The sequence below is a fragment of the Panulirus ornatus genome, chromosome 10 (assembly GCF_036320965.1).
Source record: "Panulirus ornatus isolate Po-2019 chromosome 10, ASM3632096v1, whole genome shotgun sequence".
Lineage (NCBI taxonomy): Eukaryota > Metazoa > Arthropoda > Malacostraca > Decapoda > Palinuridae > Panulirus > Panulirus ornatus.
The window spans coordinates 8,465,525-8,482,305 of NC_092233.1; the positions used below are offsets into that span (position 1 = coordinate 8,465,525).

General features: G+C 39.1%; 1 protein-coding gene across 1 annotated transcript in view; it reads right to left on the minus strand.

The window, feature by feature from the left end:
- The window catches only part of LOC139750776 (proteasomal ATPase-associated factor 1-like), a 37,897-nt gene extending 30,071 nt beyond the window's left edge, over positions 1-7,826 (minus strand). The window contains exons 1-2 of the mRNA XM_071665506.1: positions 7,691-7,826; positions 5,241-5,445 (exon numbers count right to left, since the gene is read on the minus strand). Of these exons, the coding sequence (XP_071521607.1) occupies positions 5,241-5,445; positions 7,691-7,746 (261 nt within the window). The 5' untranslated portion in view covers positions 7,747-7,826. The remainder of the gene's footprint in view (positions 1-5,240; positions 5,446-7,690) is intronic.
- Between the last annotated feature and the right edge of the window lie 8,955 nt (positions 7,827-16,781).

Here is a 16,781-nt window from a genome sequence, read left to right on the forward strand (position 1 = left end):
GCCACTTTCTTTGCATAAAAGTTCTGCCACTTACTACATATGTTTGTACTATTTAGAGACAATCACACAGATACAGTCTTCTCATTTCTTTCTTATTAATCAAACTGTGACACAATAGCAATACTATTATCTTATCTTTATTTTTATTATACTTAGTCGCTGTCTCCCACGATGGTGAGGTAGCACAAGAAAACAGACGAAAGAATGGCCCAACCCACCCAAATACACATGTATATACATAAACACCCACACACGCACATATACATACCTAAACATTTCAATGTGTATGTACATATAAATACACAGACATATTCATATATACACATGAACATATTCATACTTGCTGCCTTCATCCATTCCCGTTGCCACCCTGCTACACATGAAAAACAGCACCCCCTCCACGTGCGCACCAGGTAGCACTAGGAAAAGACAACAAAGGGCACATTCGTTTACACTCAGTCTCTAGCTGTCATGTGTAATGCACCGAAACCTCAGCTCCCTTTCCACATCCACACCCCACAGAACTTTCCATGGTTTACCCTAGGCGCTTCACATGCCCTGGTTCAATCCACTGACAGCATGTCAACCCTGGTATACCACATCATTCCAATTCACTCTATTCCTTGCACACCTTTCACCCTCCAGTATGTTTAGGTCCCAATCGCTCAAAATCTTTTTCACTCCATCCTTCCACCTCCAATTTGGTCTCCCACTTCTCCTTGTTCCCTCCACCTCTGGCACAAATATCATCTTTGTCAATCTTTCCACACTCATTCTTTCCATGTGACCAAACCATTTCAAAACACCCTCTTCTGCTCTCTCAACCATGCTCTTTTTATTACCACACATCTCTCTTACCCTTTCATTACTTACTCAATTAAACCACCTCACACCACCTATTGTCCTCAAACACCTCATTTCCAACACATCCACCCTCTTTTGCACAACACCATCTATAGCCCAAGTCTCCCAACCATATAACATTGTTCGAACCACTATTCCTTTAAACATACCCACTTTTGCTCTTCGAGATAACGTTCTCACTTTCCACACATTCTTCAATGCCCCTCCCACAACCCTGTAACTCACTTCCGCTTCCATGGTTCCATCCACTGCTAAATCCACTCCCAGATATCTAAAACACTTCAATTCACCCAGTTTTTCTCCATTCAAACTTACCTCCCAATTAACTTGTCCCTCAGCCCTACTGAACCATGCTCTTATTCACATTTACTCTCGGCTTTCTTCTTTCACACACTGTACCAAACTCAGTCACCAATTTCTGCAGTTTCTCACCCGAATCAGCCACCAGTGTTGTATCATCAGCTAACAACAACTGACTCACTTCCCAAGCCCTCTCATCTACAACAGACTGCAGCAATACTACAATACCTGATTATAAAGACACTAGCTACAGAAGAAAAAAAATCCTTAAAGAAAAAAAATATTACTAGATTAACATAAAAGTCAATAAATACAAGACTAAGAGAACTCAGCCATGTCTGGGCTAGATTAGCCTTGAATTTTGAACTGAACCAAAAGCTCCATCTTGACAAAACACCCAATGTATGTGCAAACCATTCCCATTTGGGGCAATTCTTGAGTGCTCAAAATAAACATGCAAGACTAAGTCCATGCAAGGGGAGGGAAAAGTGTTAAAAAAAGTGAACTGGATTTTGCAATTCTATAGATATAAAAAAGATAAAAGGATAACATTAATTTTCCTATTGAGAAATAATAATACCTAGAGGCTCAGCTATATTAGGTACTCTTAAGAGCCATATGTGTTCCCTTAAAAGATCTTCGCATCAATGTTATGCAGATATACTCGGCAAAATGCTACATAACATGTTTACTGTGTGGCTGTTGGCAGCTCAAGGGCAGGCTGTTTTGACACTGTTTCTTTCCTTACACCTCAAAGCTTTGGCACTCTCTACCTTCTCAAGTCTTTCCCAATAATTATGACCTGGTACACTTTAAAAATTGTAAATATTTTCCCTTGTCTCCTTTTCCCTTTCATAATCCTCTCTATATTTCAATTAAGACCCAGCCTTGATGAGGAATTTTGTCTGTCATTGAAACTTCCAACAGGTATTATAATCAATAATACTGATCAACTTTCACAGAGAAATTATACAAAAATATTTGTGATGCCACTGTTTCCAGCCTAGCAAAAAGGTTATTTCCTGGAAATCATGTTGCAAACTGGAGTGTCTCAAAGTGAACTTGAGAAATCCCTTATATAATATAGGCAGGGTTATGTTCCAGAACAAAATTTTTATTGCATTTCTCTATCAATTATGAGATATACATGAAAAATAAAATTACAACAATTTACAACACACTTTTATCATTCAATCTAGATGACATTTAATGAAAAAATACCTGAAAATGTGGTGATGATGGCTTTAGGTGGTGAATGAGAGGGACTGGGTAGGAGAAAGGGTACTAGAGTTGTCTATGTCATCCTCTGAATTATGTAAATCAACAACAACTGTTACAAAATCACATGTCATAAAGACTTTACATAGCCCTGGGATTATCTGAATGAAATGCTCACAAGGGCTTAAGCTAAATACATCCCTCAGCATTCATTACCAAGAATAGAGTTCAACAATCTCTGGCTGCCTGAAGCAGTCTTTCCTTGCTTGCTAATCAATGTCCTAGTTTACATTCTTTTCCAACATAAGCTAGTCTCATCTACATTAACACTTAAAGAGTAATTTTTTCCTCGATAATTTTCTTTAAATACACAAGCTGCAGCCATGAGTTTCTTGCTATAATCAAACCTCCTGAGCACCTTGAATTTTACTACCCTATTTACTATGACATTTTTTGCACACGATGAAATGGCTATACTTACCTTGGAGGCAGCGTATAATGGGGAAACGGGTACTGTAAACAACCTGTTTACATTTGTTACATTCATATGCATTCTCTAGTTTACAAGCTGACAGGTAGAATATGAAATGAAACATATCTCATCAGTATGTGGGATGTGAACTGAATGGTACTTCTGTGACACCACTATTTCCAGTTGGCTCTCTCTCGAGGATCTCGGCCTACGAAGGATCTCCACCGCAACTGTGCAGCATAAGGGTGGTCCAAGGAAGAGCATCGAAAGCCCTCCAATGAACAAGCACCAAAAGACCTCAAGGTTTCCTTGCATACTTTATGACAAAAATGGAAAGAATACCTTTACTGGTATACACTAAATAGATAAATGCAAAGTATAGTCTTTTTTTCATATCTGTTTCAGTGAGAAGTTCAGGCCTTGTTCGCACAAGCATGAAATCATATCGCATGAAAACATGCACTGTCGAGCGGGAACAATTTTGTCAGCTTTTCACATGAGCGTGATCTACGCTCAGTGTGCCTGCTGTTGGTCATGATGAAGGACATCAAGAAAAAAGTCACCTATATGTAGTTGCTGAATAAAGTTATAAAAAAAAGACATCATAAATGCTGCGTAATTATAAGTAATTCTGATTCACGACGATTCGTCATGGCATCATTCTGCAATAATTCATTACATTACCAAGATCAGCTATCAAAATATATCGATAAACAGGATAAATAGGGAGAATAAAAAGATGTTCTGGAAGGAGGTAATTAAAGTGCGTAAGACAAGGGAGCAAATGGGAACTTCAGTGAAGGGCGCAAATGGGGAGGTGATAACAAGTAGTGGTGATGTGAGAAGGAGATGGAGTGAGTATTTTGAAGGTTTGTTGAATGTGTTTGATGATAGAGTGGCAGATATAGGGTGTTTTGGTCGAGGTGGTGTGCAAAGTGAGAGGGTTAGGGAAAATGATTTGGTAAACAGAGAAGAGGTAGTAAAAGCTTTGCGGAAGATGAAAGCCGGCAAGGCAGCAGGTTTGGATGGTATTGCAGTGGAATTTATTAAAAAAGGGGGTGACTGTATTGTTGACTGGTTGGTAAGGTTATTTAATGTATGTATGACTCACGGTGAGGTGCCTGAGGATTGGCGGAATGCGTGCATATTGCCATTGTACAAAGGCAAAGGGGATAAGAGTGAGTGCTCAAATTACAGAGGTATAAGTTTGTTGAGTATTCCTGGTAAATTATATGGCTCCGAGGGTATTGATTGAGAGGGTGAAGGCATGTACAGAGCATCAGATTGGGGAAGAGCAGTGTGGTTTCAGAAGTGGTAGAGGATGTGTGGATCAGGTGTTTGCTTTGAAGAATGTATGTGAGAAATACTTAGAAAAGCAAATGGATTTGTATGTAGCATTTATGGATCTGGAGAAGGCATATGATAGAGTTGATAGAGATGCTCTGTGGAAGGTATTAAGAATATATGGTGTGGGAGGCGAGTTGTTGGAAGCAGTGAAAAGTTTTTATCGAGGATGTAAGGCATGTGTACGTGTAGGAAGAGAGCAAAGTGATTGGTTCTCAGTGAATGTAGGTTTGCGGCAGGGGTGTGTGATGTCTCCATGGTTGTTTAATTTGTTTATGGATGGGGTTGTTAGGGAGGTGAATGCAAGAGTTTTGGAAAGAGGGGCAAGTATGAAGTCTGTTGGGGATGAGAGAGCTTGGGAAGTGAGTCAGTTGTTGTTCGCTGATGATACAGCGCTGGTGGCTGATTCATGTGAGAAACTGCAGAAGCTGGTGACTGAGTTTGGTAAAGTGTGTGAAAGAAGAAAGTTAAGAGTAAATGTGAATAAGAGCAAGGTTATTAGGTACAGTAGGGTTGAGGGCCAAGTCAATTCCTTTGTCATTCCTTAACTGATCAATCCACCTCATGCCACATTTCCAACACATCCAGCCTCTTCTCTTCCGCATTCTGGGTTCAAAACTCACATCCAAACCACACTGTTGTGAACCCCATACCTTCAATCATACCCATCTTTGCTTTAATAAACATCAGTAGAATCAATATATTTATCACCATAAATAAAATGTAAAATATCATCATAATTGTAATTAATTCCATAACCTAAAAACACGTTCCCTCAGCCTTTAACCATTCACATGGATGATTACCTGTCCAGCAACTAAGTCTCCAAACTCAGTCTGAGCACTACGTACAATTTCAATATTGCTCATTTTACAGAGAAAAAGCAAAAATTGGATCAAAAGTATGAAATGAAACCTTAACAGAAAACAGAGTTCATCATGTCATCTATTATGTTTGAATAAATCCACGCTCAACGGACTACAGATACTTACAAATCAAAATCTGGAGGGTAATAAAGGTTACAATATACTCATATACCTACACTTTTGGAATGTGTATTGGTTAAAGTTGCTACTGGTGCAATGAAAACTGTAGAAAGCCCTGATGGTTGGTGTGTGACAGATACTGTCCTTTCAGTGCGTGACCGTACCACAAATGGTCCATCTGATAAAGATCCACCAATCTTCCCATACTCAGCTTTTTCTCCAAGAGGCTTATGCAGAATCCATGCTGAACTGTCATTGTCTCTATATAAAAAGAAAAGAATAATTTTGCTTAATGAATCATAACATACTGTATCTGGCAAAACAAGTGCCACAACACTGCCACAAACTGAAACAGGATATATGCAAAAAATTATGTGGACTAATTACCAACAACCCAATTCATTACTCCAGTTGATATACCATTCCTTATGAAAAAATTCATCACAATTTTCATACCTGTTCGCTACTTCCCACTCGAGTGAAGTAGAAGTAGTGTCACGAACAGAGACAGAGCCCTTAAGGAAAAATCCTAGAATGGCTCCCTCCTCTATTTCTTCTTTTGAAAAGTATTACAGGAGGGGAGAATTTCAATTAAAAATATCCTCACACAGACTACAGTTAATCAGGGAGGTTATCTGCATACTGCATAAAGCCAATGAAACCACTTTATGAGGAAAATGCTGGCTTATGGTGTCATCCCTCACAATCTGAAAATCAGTAATATTTGCCAACTACACAAAATAGGGAACAGAGTAATTCCAAGACACTACAGGTAAAATTCAATATCATAACATCCTACAGGATTTTATGAGAGTTCTATGAACTAAAGTGTTAAAGATATGCAAATGTCTGTAAGCGATACTTGTTCACTGATATCAAATTCGTCAGGATGTGATACAAGTACAGCATATTTGATGCATACACATCTTTTATATACAAACATGGTATCTTCTCTACATATTACTGCACTCTTATATTCTGTCTATCTTTAAATCATAATAGGTCCATTCTCAACTTAATGAAGTGAATTAGGAACATAAAGACTACATGATTCACACGCATCCTTAAAAAGTGCCACCCAGGTTGTCTCCCATACACATAATGCTTCCATTGTATCCAATCCCTAATCATTCCTCTAAAATTTTCAACTTGACTCTTAACCCAATATGACCAGCAACCTTACTCAGACATGTTCAACACAGCAAATGTATGCAAAGATACTTTATATCTCTATCACCTATCATCAGTATCAGGAAAATACCTTAGTATTTCAGTTACCCATGTAATGCAGAGGGAGTATAGGTACAGCCCAGACCCTCTCAAGTGTGTTCACTTGCTGATTTCTGCAACGCAGAGAAATAACTTTGATGGCAATGGTATCCCCTGAATGGGACTGGTTCAAAGTTACATATAAAAATATTACTTGTTGTTTCAATACAATTATATCAATTCCAGCAAAATGTACCTGTAATCACTAAAATTAATGTAACCTTTTCTTCGATGCAAATAGAATTTACTCAGTTCTAAAAAGATAGACAGACAGCTTGTAGTCCACCAACCACTCGTAAACAGACTCGAGTTCTGCTTTTTTGCATGATTTAAGCAGAACCAAATTATCCATTTTAAGTCGTAACTTATCTCGGACAACTCTTAACATATCATTAACATACCAGATACAGAAGCGGGCCCAGAACTAAACCTTAAGGAACACGACACTCTACTAGAATCCCTTTATTACTATTTACATCACCACTTATTGATCACACATATCACTGAAACCAATCCACTGATTCATCAAATATGTCAAGAGTTTTAAAGTATTGAAGGAAACCATGATCAACTATGTCAAATGCTTTCTGTACATCAAGCATGACCATACTCATGTAATTTCCTTTGTTGTGAACCAGCCCGATGTAATCACTCAGGTGGATCCAGCGTGTCTTAGTCAAGAAGTCTGAGCGGAAGCTGAACTGAATCTCCGGAAAGAGTATGTTAAACGTATGGTATTCATTCAAGTGGTCAAACTGTTCAAAAACCACTCACTCCAATATCTTTGATAATACTAACAGAGGTCAGTTACCAACTCTGGGTAACTTACGACCACCAGGCACTCTAACAATACTCAGAAGTTATGATATTTCTGTTACGTGCAATCGATAAATAAATTCTTTAGAAGCTCCCCAGCAAAGAAAACTTATCCCCTAGGTGAGGTTAGATAAGTTCATTTGACTACGACGTAAACCATCGCTCAGGGAAAAATCTGGATGGGGCGGAAACTGTAAAATTATCACACGAAATACAGTCAAACACATCTAAATTATTTTTCTTTCACGATCTCTAATGAAACTTAACACCAAACCTTCCAGAAAAGGGATGTAATACCATACCATGGATAATATGCGCTCATCCTTACAGTGACACGCATACCTAAACCTTGAAAACTAAGTATTTGGAATCAAACTATATCAAAAATGTTTTTTAACCCATTAAAATCAGCCACACCCACCTCAGAGAGTCATACCAGTCACTCTGAATGACAAGGATGCTTCGGACGTCGGCCATATTTTAAATAATAAAAACATTGGTGTGGTCAGCGATCATTAGCCCAACGTTCACCTCACCAGACGGGGACCCCAGCCGAGGATTACACTCCTGACGTATACAAAACTAACGGCATTCATTCCATGCCAAAATATCCTCTTCCTTGTTGAAGTGCTGATATTTTAGCAGTCATCGAGTCTCATGGGAGCTTTGGGGTTATTGATCACTCGGGAAAAAGATTGGTCGTCCCCATTTTTTAGTCTAAAATGAAAACAAAGCATATACTCAATTCCCTGACTTCTTACACATGGAAGTACTACATGAGGTTGGTCTTCAAGCGCCTCCTCTCGAAAATCGCAACGCTCCATGAAAATATTTGTTTAGAGAGGATTCATCAATAGAATTCAAAACTGTTTTCTCTCTAGGGTAGGAAAAAAAAAGGCAACGGGCCGTCTGAAGACATGGGCACGTCTCTTGCAAAGGCATGGCGATTCTTTGACAACATCCTCTGAGGACCATGAACTTTGCAACCGTCTTAGTTATTTTGCTGGAGTCATCCAGCCCAGTGTGGTCAGGAAGTTTATCGGTATCCCAGCAACCTGGACTGCAGGGCACTCCCGAGAACGATCACCTGGAATCAAGATGCAATGTCATACTTTGGTGTCCTGGAGATAAGAAATGATAAATGTACTCTTCAGGAAGGAGTCCTCATCCAACGCTCTTCAACATGTGATGGAGGCTAAAGATCTCAATTTTCAAGGCGCCACAGTCTTGCGGTCCATTTCTTTTTTTTTTTTCTTAACTCTATTAGAGATGCCTGGAGTTGGAAGCAGAGTTGAAAATGCTCAACATTATCAAATACCTGAGGCCAAAATTCAAGGTATAAGAAGTCTATGTTCAGCGACCCAGATATCTACTTATGTATCTATGGAATGGACCTTATGGTAGGTCTATTCGTAAAGGAACACTAAGTTAGTGATTGGATTGACTGGTGATGAACTTGCTCCTTGAGAAACAGGTCCAGTATACCCGACAGCGACTGAATTAGCGAGTTAATGTCATGCGCGCCATGACAAGAACCCCTCCATGATACCTAGAAAGTGTTAGCTACATATTTTGCATCTATTCAGCCAACACCTTCGAGAAACTACGACCTGCCAGCTCCCTGAATTGTCTCAACGACAGTGAAGTGTTCAAAGTTCAAAACAACACCCTACTGATCAGTGTCTCCGAGGACAATAGACAGTCAACCTGCTGCTTGAAACCGGTGATTCGTTGATCAGCTTTAGACGTCTCACCATGTCTTCTGGCTAAATTTTAACACATACCGCGAAACGCTATCAAAAATAGGCTCAAATATGACACTGCTGCTCTCTTGTCAAGCCACAGACAACAAAGTGTGGTTTTTGCGAGCAACCGATGTCTTCAGACATTTGGAGCAGAGCACCAAAGGCAAAGGGCCTTAGTGGACAACAGATAAGTGCTTTGCTAGTGAGGTTCTCAGTGCACGGCTGCTGTAGACAACCTCTACATCAACACTTTGGCTTTAGCATACTGTTACGTTGCTTTGTCTCAGCTTGAGTTGTGAGCTGTGGGTTATAGTTATTAGTGTGTGGAAATCGGTCCGAAGATTAATTATCACTATGTAAACCCAAAAACCAACACTGAGCTTCATCAAGACTGCGAAAAAATACTTCTTTGTTACCAGGAATGTTAATTTGGAGAAAAAAAAAACTGAGATAAAATTGAGAAGGCAAACAGTATTTAGAAGTTGTATATTGAGCAAATCGGAGAATATACCACTGAGGACAAAGGTACACAGCACTGTCATGCACTCTTTCGTGCTGACTCCGACTCTGGCCCTAGGTGTCGAGTCTGACTCTAAGCAACCTCGCTCATATGAAAGACGAACTATCATGCAATCCCACACGCTGATCTAGACTAGTAGCAGCAAACATGTGAAAAAGGCTCCAAGACTTCGCCCCATTTGTGCTCGCATCCTATGGCTAACGTTAGACAGACCGCCACACATTCGAGACAAAACGCTATCCACAATATTTACAGAAAACAATTTACAAAAGTATAAAACAAAGACGCAACACCCCTCAAACAATACGCTATATCCTAATCCCATGTAAGTTTCGCGTTCTCTGAGGCATCCATTCTTGATGAACTCTTCAAGCACTGTTTCAGTCAAGGCTTTCAGCAGATGTTTGCAGTTCGTGCAGTTATGCTGATCTAGACAGACCAGTCCCTGACATTTTCCATTATTCGCAGATCGGTGACCACTCTACGTTAACCACCACTGGCCATGATAGCTTACTTCCTTATGCACCAGACAACACAACTTAGGGATGAGCTTCAAAATTATCTTACAAAACCTACTGAAGACTCATGCAAATGTCTTTAACACCTGCTGGAACATCCTTCCAAAGACAATGATGTCATTGAGGGGCACACTAGTACTACTTCACCAAAGACCTTCAAGGATATGTTTCATCAGAAGTTCAAGTGTCAAGCTTGCTGCATACGCCAAGTGGCAGGAGGCTCTGAGACATCCCTGGTCGCAGAACACTTTCTTCTCGTATTCTTCTGGTGATTTCGTATGACATCACAGCTGTAGTGGATCTAACATGCCGAAAACTATGGTGTATCTACGAAAGCATCCAACGTGTTATGTACTCCAGGCAGTAAGTGTGATTCCGTGGTGGAAACATTACCCAGAGTCCTGCAGTTCCTATTGCGTTTCCTGAGTTAAGGTGTCACACATCTGCTGCTATAGGTGTTAGGTTGTCAGATATCTATAGTTCTTCTTGAGTTAGGGTCTCACACAAGCTGTGGTTTTTGCTAAGTTGTCAGATATCTATTGCTCTTCTTGAGTTAGGGTGTCACACATTTGCTGTTGTTTGGTTAATCTGTCGACACACTTGCTTCATCATAATCATCGGCTCAACCAGACTCGGCTTTGGGCCATTTCCCGGTGTCTGGCCCTCGCTTCCAGCACACACGTCTCTCTAGCTTCCAGACATTGTGATGAATGTAGCAACATTCCCTTCGCCTCTGTCGTCACAGCTTCAAAGAGACAACAGCAGAACTGATCTGGGCTGCCGATCACGCGACACCAAAGTTTGAGCTAGGAGTCAGGGTCAACTTATAGGGTGTCGAGGCCACTCACAACATCTGGGTATTTGTATGATGAACTATGGCTGCATGCAGCACCTACGTGTGTCCAGGTCTACTGTAACAGCCAATACCTGTAATGTTGCCGTCTAGAGAAAGATATTTGAATTATGACTGTGGACAAGAAGAGTTTGGGACCGAATTGGGTAGTATGTCGCTATAAGTCAAACGTTCAAGTTAAATCATATTTCTAGAACTAAAATCTGAAGTGACCGGGCATTCATTTGCATAAGGTGTGAGTAAAACATTTTTCTAACTTATGATTTATATCTAGTATGCTCAGGATTTGGTTGGTTTTGATAAGGAACTTGCCATCACTATCCTAAAACCTAAATTAATTCTAGCTATTGCAAAGTCACATACTCTAGTTGGGTGTTTCTACTGTTTAAACGTATACCTCCGAGGTCTAAGGTATTTCTTGTGACAGTAATTTCACTTCTATGAGTGTCAGCATGGAATAAAAAGCAAAGTGACAGTAGAAAATGCTCATGATGCCAGTTTAAGTACACCGTTTGCTTCCACACGGACTAAATCCTGCTGTGATAATAATAACTAGGCTTAGATGGACAACGTGGTTGAAGTATAGCAAAAGAGAAGATAACATCGGCGGTCGATGTGGGCGTTGTCCAAATGAGAGATAAAATCCCCCTGAACCCAATGGCGGCCCTTGACCCGAAGCCTGGGGTCGGGGGTGGGGAGGGGTAGGCACCCCCCCCACCCTGGAACACTGTTTACCCTGCTAGAATGAAAAAGCTCCAAATACATGATCATATTCCCCTGGAAGAATAACTTGAGCCTCCCTGGGAATTCCTATATCCTCACTAGGTATGGGCTTCAGAGTCCCTCCTAGAGATACTAACAAATAAATGATTGGTCGGAAAAACAATCTATCGTGATTGCTTGCAAATCATTGGAAAAAAAAAATCACAAAGGCATTTTCAGCGGTGCTGACAAGTGCTGAATTATGCTGCACAGAGAGTAACTACATGTGTGTGATGTAATCTAGAAACAATCTTTCCGAAAGGAAATGAACACCTTTTTAAAAGGAAAGATTTCTTGATCTACACCATTGTGTCCCCCAGCTTTGGAACTCTCTACCCCGCATAGATTTCCCCAATAACAATGACTTGGTAATTGACTACAAAGCAAAGTGAACTCATCATCATCAGGTGCACTTAATAGACAGGTTTTTCACGTCCCTCAAAATTCGTGAGTACTTTTACTCGATTCCTCTTCCTTTCATTAACCTGTTTATATGTCAATGAAGGCCCGGCCTTGATGCGGACTTTTTCCCGGGACTGGTGTCCAACATATATATATATATATATATATATATATATATATATATATATATATATATATATATATATATATATATATATATATTTCCCTGGGGATAGGGGAGAAAGAATACTTCCCACGTATTCCCTGCGTGTCGTAGAAGGCGACTAAAAGGGAAGGGAGCGGGGGGCTGGAAATCCTCCCCTCTCGTTTTTTTTTTTTTCCAAAAGAAGGAACAGAGGAGAGGTCCAGGTGAGGATATTCCCTCAAAGGCCCAGTCCTCTGTTCTTAACGCTACCTCGCTATTGCGGGAAATAGCGAATAGTATGAAAAAAAAAAAGAAAAAAAGAAAAAAAAAAAATATATATATATATATATATATATATATATATATATATATATATATATATATATATATAAGGAAATTGATTTATGATATGAAATCAGCTTATCAATATACCTGCAGCAAGCATTAAAAAGGATTGGACTTATCAACTCCAGAGAATAATAAACTGACAAAAGCCACCAACCAGATAACATAAGAATGGAAGGAAAAGCTACTTGATGAACAGTGGCATATCCATCGGAAAGAAGAAAAAAAACGAAGCTGGTCACCTGCTGGTAAGCGTTGAGCTGCTCTTCTCAGCTTTGATATCGTCCTACAACTTGTTCACGACGGAAATTTGTGATGGATGCAAAACCTCCAATGTCTTCTTTCTTGATCGGGGATAAGAAGGCAGTATTGTGTTCTCTTCGCTTCCTTTTTTTTTTCCAAATTTATTGCGACTCAATTACTTTTTTAGAAATCGGCTTTCCGGGGGCCCGCAAATTTGCTAGTACCGACTTCTGCCGCCAGGCGAAGCATTACCCCAGGCAACTTCATTAGGAAAAACGACTCGTCATTTCTTCACGGTGTCAGTAATGTCTCTTGGCAACGACCTGAATGTTTTCAGCAATATAATCGTGACAGCAGAGGCAGGGTACAGCAAAAAATGCTCCTAAATACTTTGAAAATTGGTCAAGTAAAATCAACATCTTAGAAAATCTTAACTTTAGGGTAAAATGGATATGCATCAGTATTAAGTATTTACAATGAATCAGTCGCTAAAATAGGTATATGATGTAACGATAAACCAAGCGACTTGAGAATATTACTCAGAAATGTACAGGGATATACCTCAGACATGGAATTTGTCTATAATCCAGGGGAAAAGGCATATCATCAATTTATGGAAACAATATTCTAAAACGGAAAACTGACACGTCTCCTAAAAGGAACAGTATTTTTTTTTTTCATATAATTAGATCTAATAGTGAGACAATCGCAAATAGCAAAAGAATTGGAGCTAATAGGTTTTTTTTTTTTTTTTCCAAAAGAAGGAACAGAGAAGAGGGCCAGGTGAGGATATTCCCTCAAAGACCCAGTCCTCTGTTCTTAACGCTACCTCGCTATCGCGGGAAATGGCGAATAGTATGAAAGAAAAAGAAAGAAGGTTAAGAAACTATTATACCACAAATAGCTATAAGCAATTGAGAAATCAGAATCGATATATATATATATATATATATATATATATATATATATATATATATATATATATATATATATATATATATATATATATATATATTTTCTTTTCTTTCTTTTAAACTATTCGCCATTTCCCGCGTTAGCGAGGTAGCGTTAAGAACAGAGGACTGGGCCTTTTTTGGAATATCCTCACCAGGCCCCCTCTGTTCCTTCTTTTGGAAAATTTAAAAAAAAAAAAAAAAAACCGAGAGGGGAGGATTTCCAGCCCCCCGCTCCCTCCCCTTTTAGTCGCCTTCTACGACACGCAGGGAATACGTGGGAAGTATTCTTAATCCCCTATCCCCAGGGCCAGGGATAATATATATATATATATATATATATATATATATATATATATATATATATATATATATATATATATATATTCTTTCTTTTCTTCTTTCGTATTATTCGCCATTTTCACGGGGAAAAATGAAACACGAGGTGATATATATATATATATATATATATATATATATATATATATATATATATATATATATATATATATATATCACCTCGTGTTTCATTTTTCCCCGTGAAAATGGCGAATAATACGAAAGAAGAAAAGAAAGAATATATATATATATATATATATATATATATATATATATATATATATATATATATATATATATATATATATATATATATATATATATATATATATTAAGGATATATGGTGTGGGGGGAAAGTTGTTAGAGGCAGTGAAAAGTTTTTATCGAGGATGTAAGGCATGTGTACGTGTAGGAAGAGAGGAAAGTGATTGGTTCTCAGTGAATGTAGGTTTGCGGCAGGGTTGTGTGATGTCTCCATGGTTGTTTAATTTGTTTATGGATGGGGTTGTTAGGGAGGTAAATGCAAGAGTTTTGGAAAGAGGGGCAAGTATGAAGTCTGTTGGGGATGAGAGAGCTTGGGAAGTGAGTCAGTTGTTGTTCGCTGATGATACAGCGCTGGTGGCTGATTCATGTGAGAAACTGCAGAAGCTGGTGACTGAGTTTGGTAAAGTGTGTGAAAGAAGAAAGTTAAGAGTAAATGTGAATAAGAGCAAGGTTATTAGGTACAGTAGGGTTGAGGGTCAAGTCAATTGGGAGGTGAGTTTGAATGGAGAAAAACTGGAGGAAGTGAAGTGTTTTAGATATCTGGGAGTGGATCTGGCAGCGGATGGAACCATGGAAGCGGAAGTGGATCATAGGGTGGGGGAGGGGGCAAAAATTCTGGGGGCCTTGAAGAATGTGTGGAAGTCGAGAACATTATCTCGGAAAGCAAAAATGGGTATGTTTGAAGGAATAGTGGTTCCAACAATGTTGTATGGTTGCGAGGCGTGGGCTATGGATAGAGTTGTGCGCAGGAGGATGGATGTGCTGGAAATGAGATGTTTGAGGACAATGTGTGGTGTGAGGTGGTTTGATCGAGTGAGTAACGTAAGGGTAAGAGAGATGTGTGGAAATAAAAAGAGCGTGGTTGAGAGAGCAGAAGAGGGTGTTTTGAAGTGGTTTGGGCACATGGAGAGGATGAGTGAGGAAAGATTGACCAAGAGGATATATGTGTCGGAGGTGGAGGGAGCAAGGAGAAGAGGGAGACCAAATTGGAGGTGGAAAGATGGAGTGAAAAAGATTTTGTGTGATCGGGGCCTGAACATGCAGGAGGGTGAAAGGAGGGCAAGGAATAGAGTGAATTGGAGCGATGTGGTATACCGGGGTTGACGTGCTGTCAGTGGATTGAATCAAGGCATGTGAAGCGTTTGGGGTAAACCATGGAAAGCTGTGTAGGTATGTATATTTGCGTGTGTGGACGTATGTATATACATGTGTTTGGGGGGGAGGGGTTGGGCCATTTCTTTCGTCTGTTTCCTTGCGCTACCTCGCAAACGCGGGAGACAGCGACAAAGTATAAAAAAATATATATATATATATATATATATATATATATATATATATATATATATATATATATATATATATCACCTCGATAAAAGAATCTTTACTGAAGTACCCCTAATTGGGATGTGGGATGTGAGTCGGACGCTACCCAACACATGATTCATGGTCGCCTCACACCTTACCTTGTGGAGCAAACCATTACACCTAGAATTAGTAATCATTGCTTAATATGAAGGAAATTACAGACGATAAAAGTTGAGACAGCTGCCATAAGTTTTGAAAGGCATTTCACACTTCCAGAAGATAATAGATATAGAGGTTGGCCTGCACCAAAAATTCCGAGACCGATTAAAGCTTCCATTGTTGTGTAGGTGAATTTAAAGACTATTAAATATGAGAAAAAACGCGATAATAAATCCGGTGGAAGGTGAAAATATAAATAAACGAAACGTTAATCCTCATTATGAGTCGAAGCTGAGATCTGGGTCTTAGAGTACTGGCAACTTCGTCCGATGATACATGTATTTCATTTCAACCCAAAAAACTGTACAAACGAAAAAAAAATTACATTTAGCATTTAACTGAAGAAATGGAGAATCGGCTAGATTAGACGTTTACCAAAGATTTACAGGAAATAGAATACAATGAAAAACTCAAAATGAAAAAAAGTAGTTAGATTAGTATTGTTGTTGATTTTTTTTATGGCGAGTAGAGTAAAAAGTTGATTCGTTGGAAAATATCTACTTTTTTCTGCATATGGTGGTGCCCGTGCATGTAAACAAACATGGAGCGCGTGTCGAACATAATGAAGACAGTACCGACACTTCCTTGTTCAGAGCTTGATGTTGTGGTTACTGAGGATAGAAATCTGAAGGGGCTACTCGGGGTTCGGGATTTTGTTTTCCCTAACTCCATACTTTTTGTTACTGTATCTTGAATGTCCAAGGAGGGAAAAAAATTTGACATGTCTGTAGGTTTAAATTTTGGCGGGGATCTTAGACCGCCATCTGTTGGTGACGTAGGGAATTAAACTTTCTGTTTACATTCTTTATTTCGCGAGTTCTAAATGAAACGGCAAAATTGTTTTCGAATTGGTGATTAAACTAATACACACAAATCCGTTATAATCAAATATGTAAAT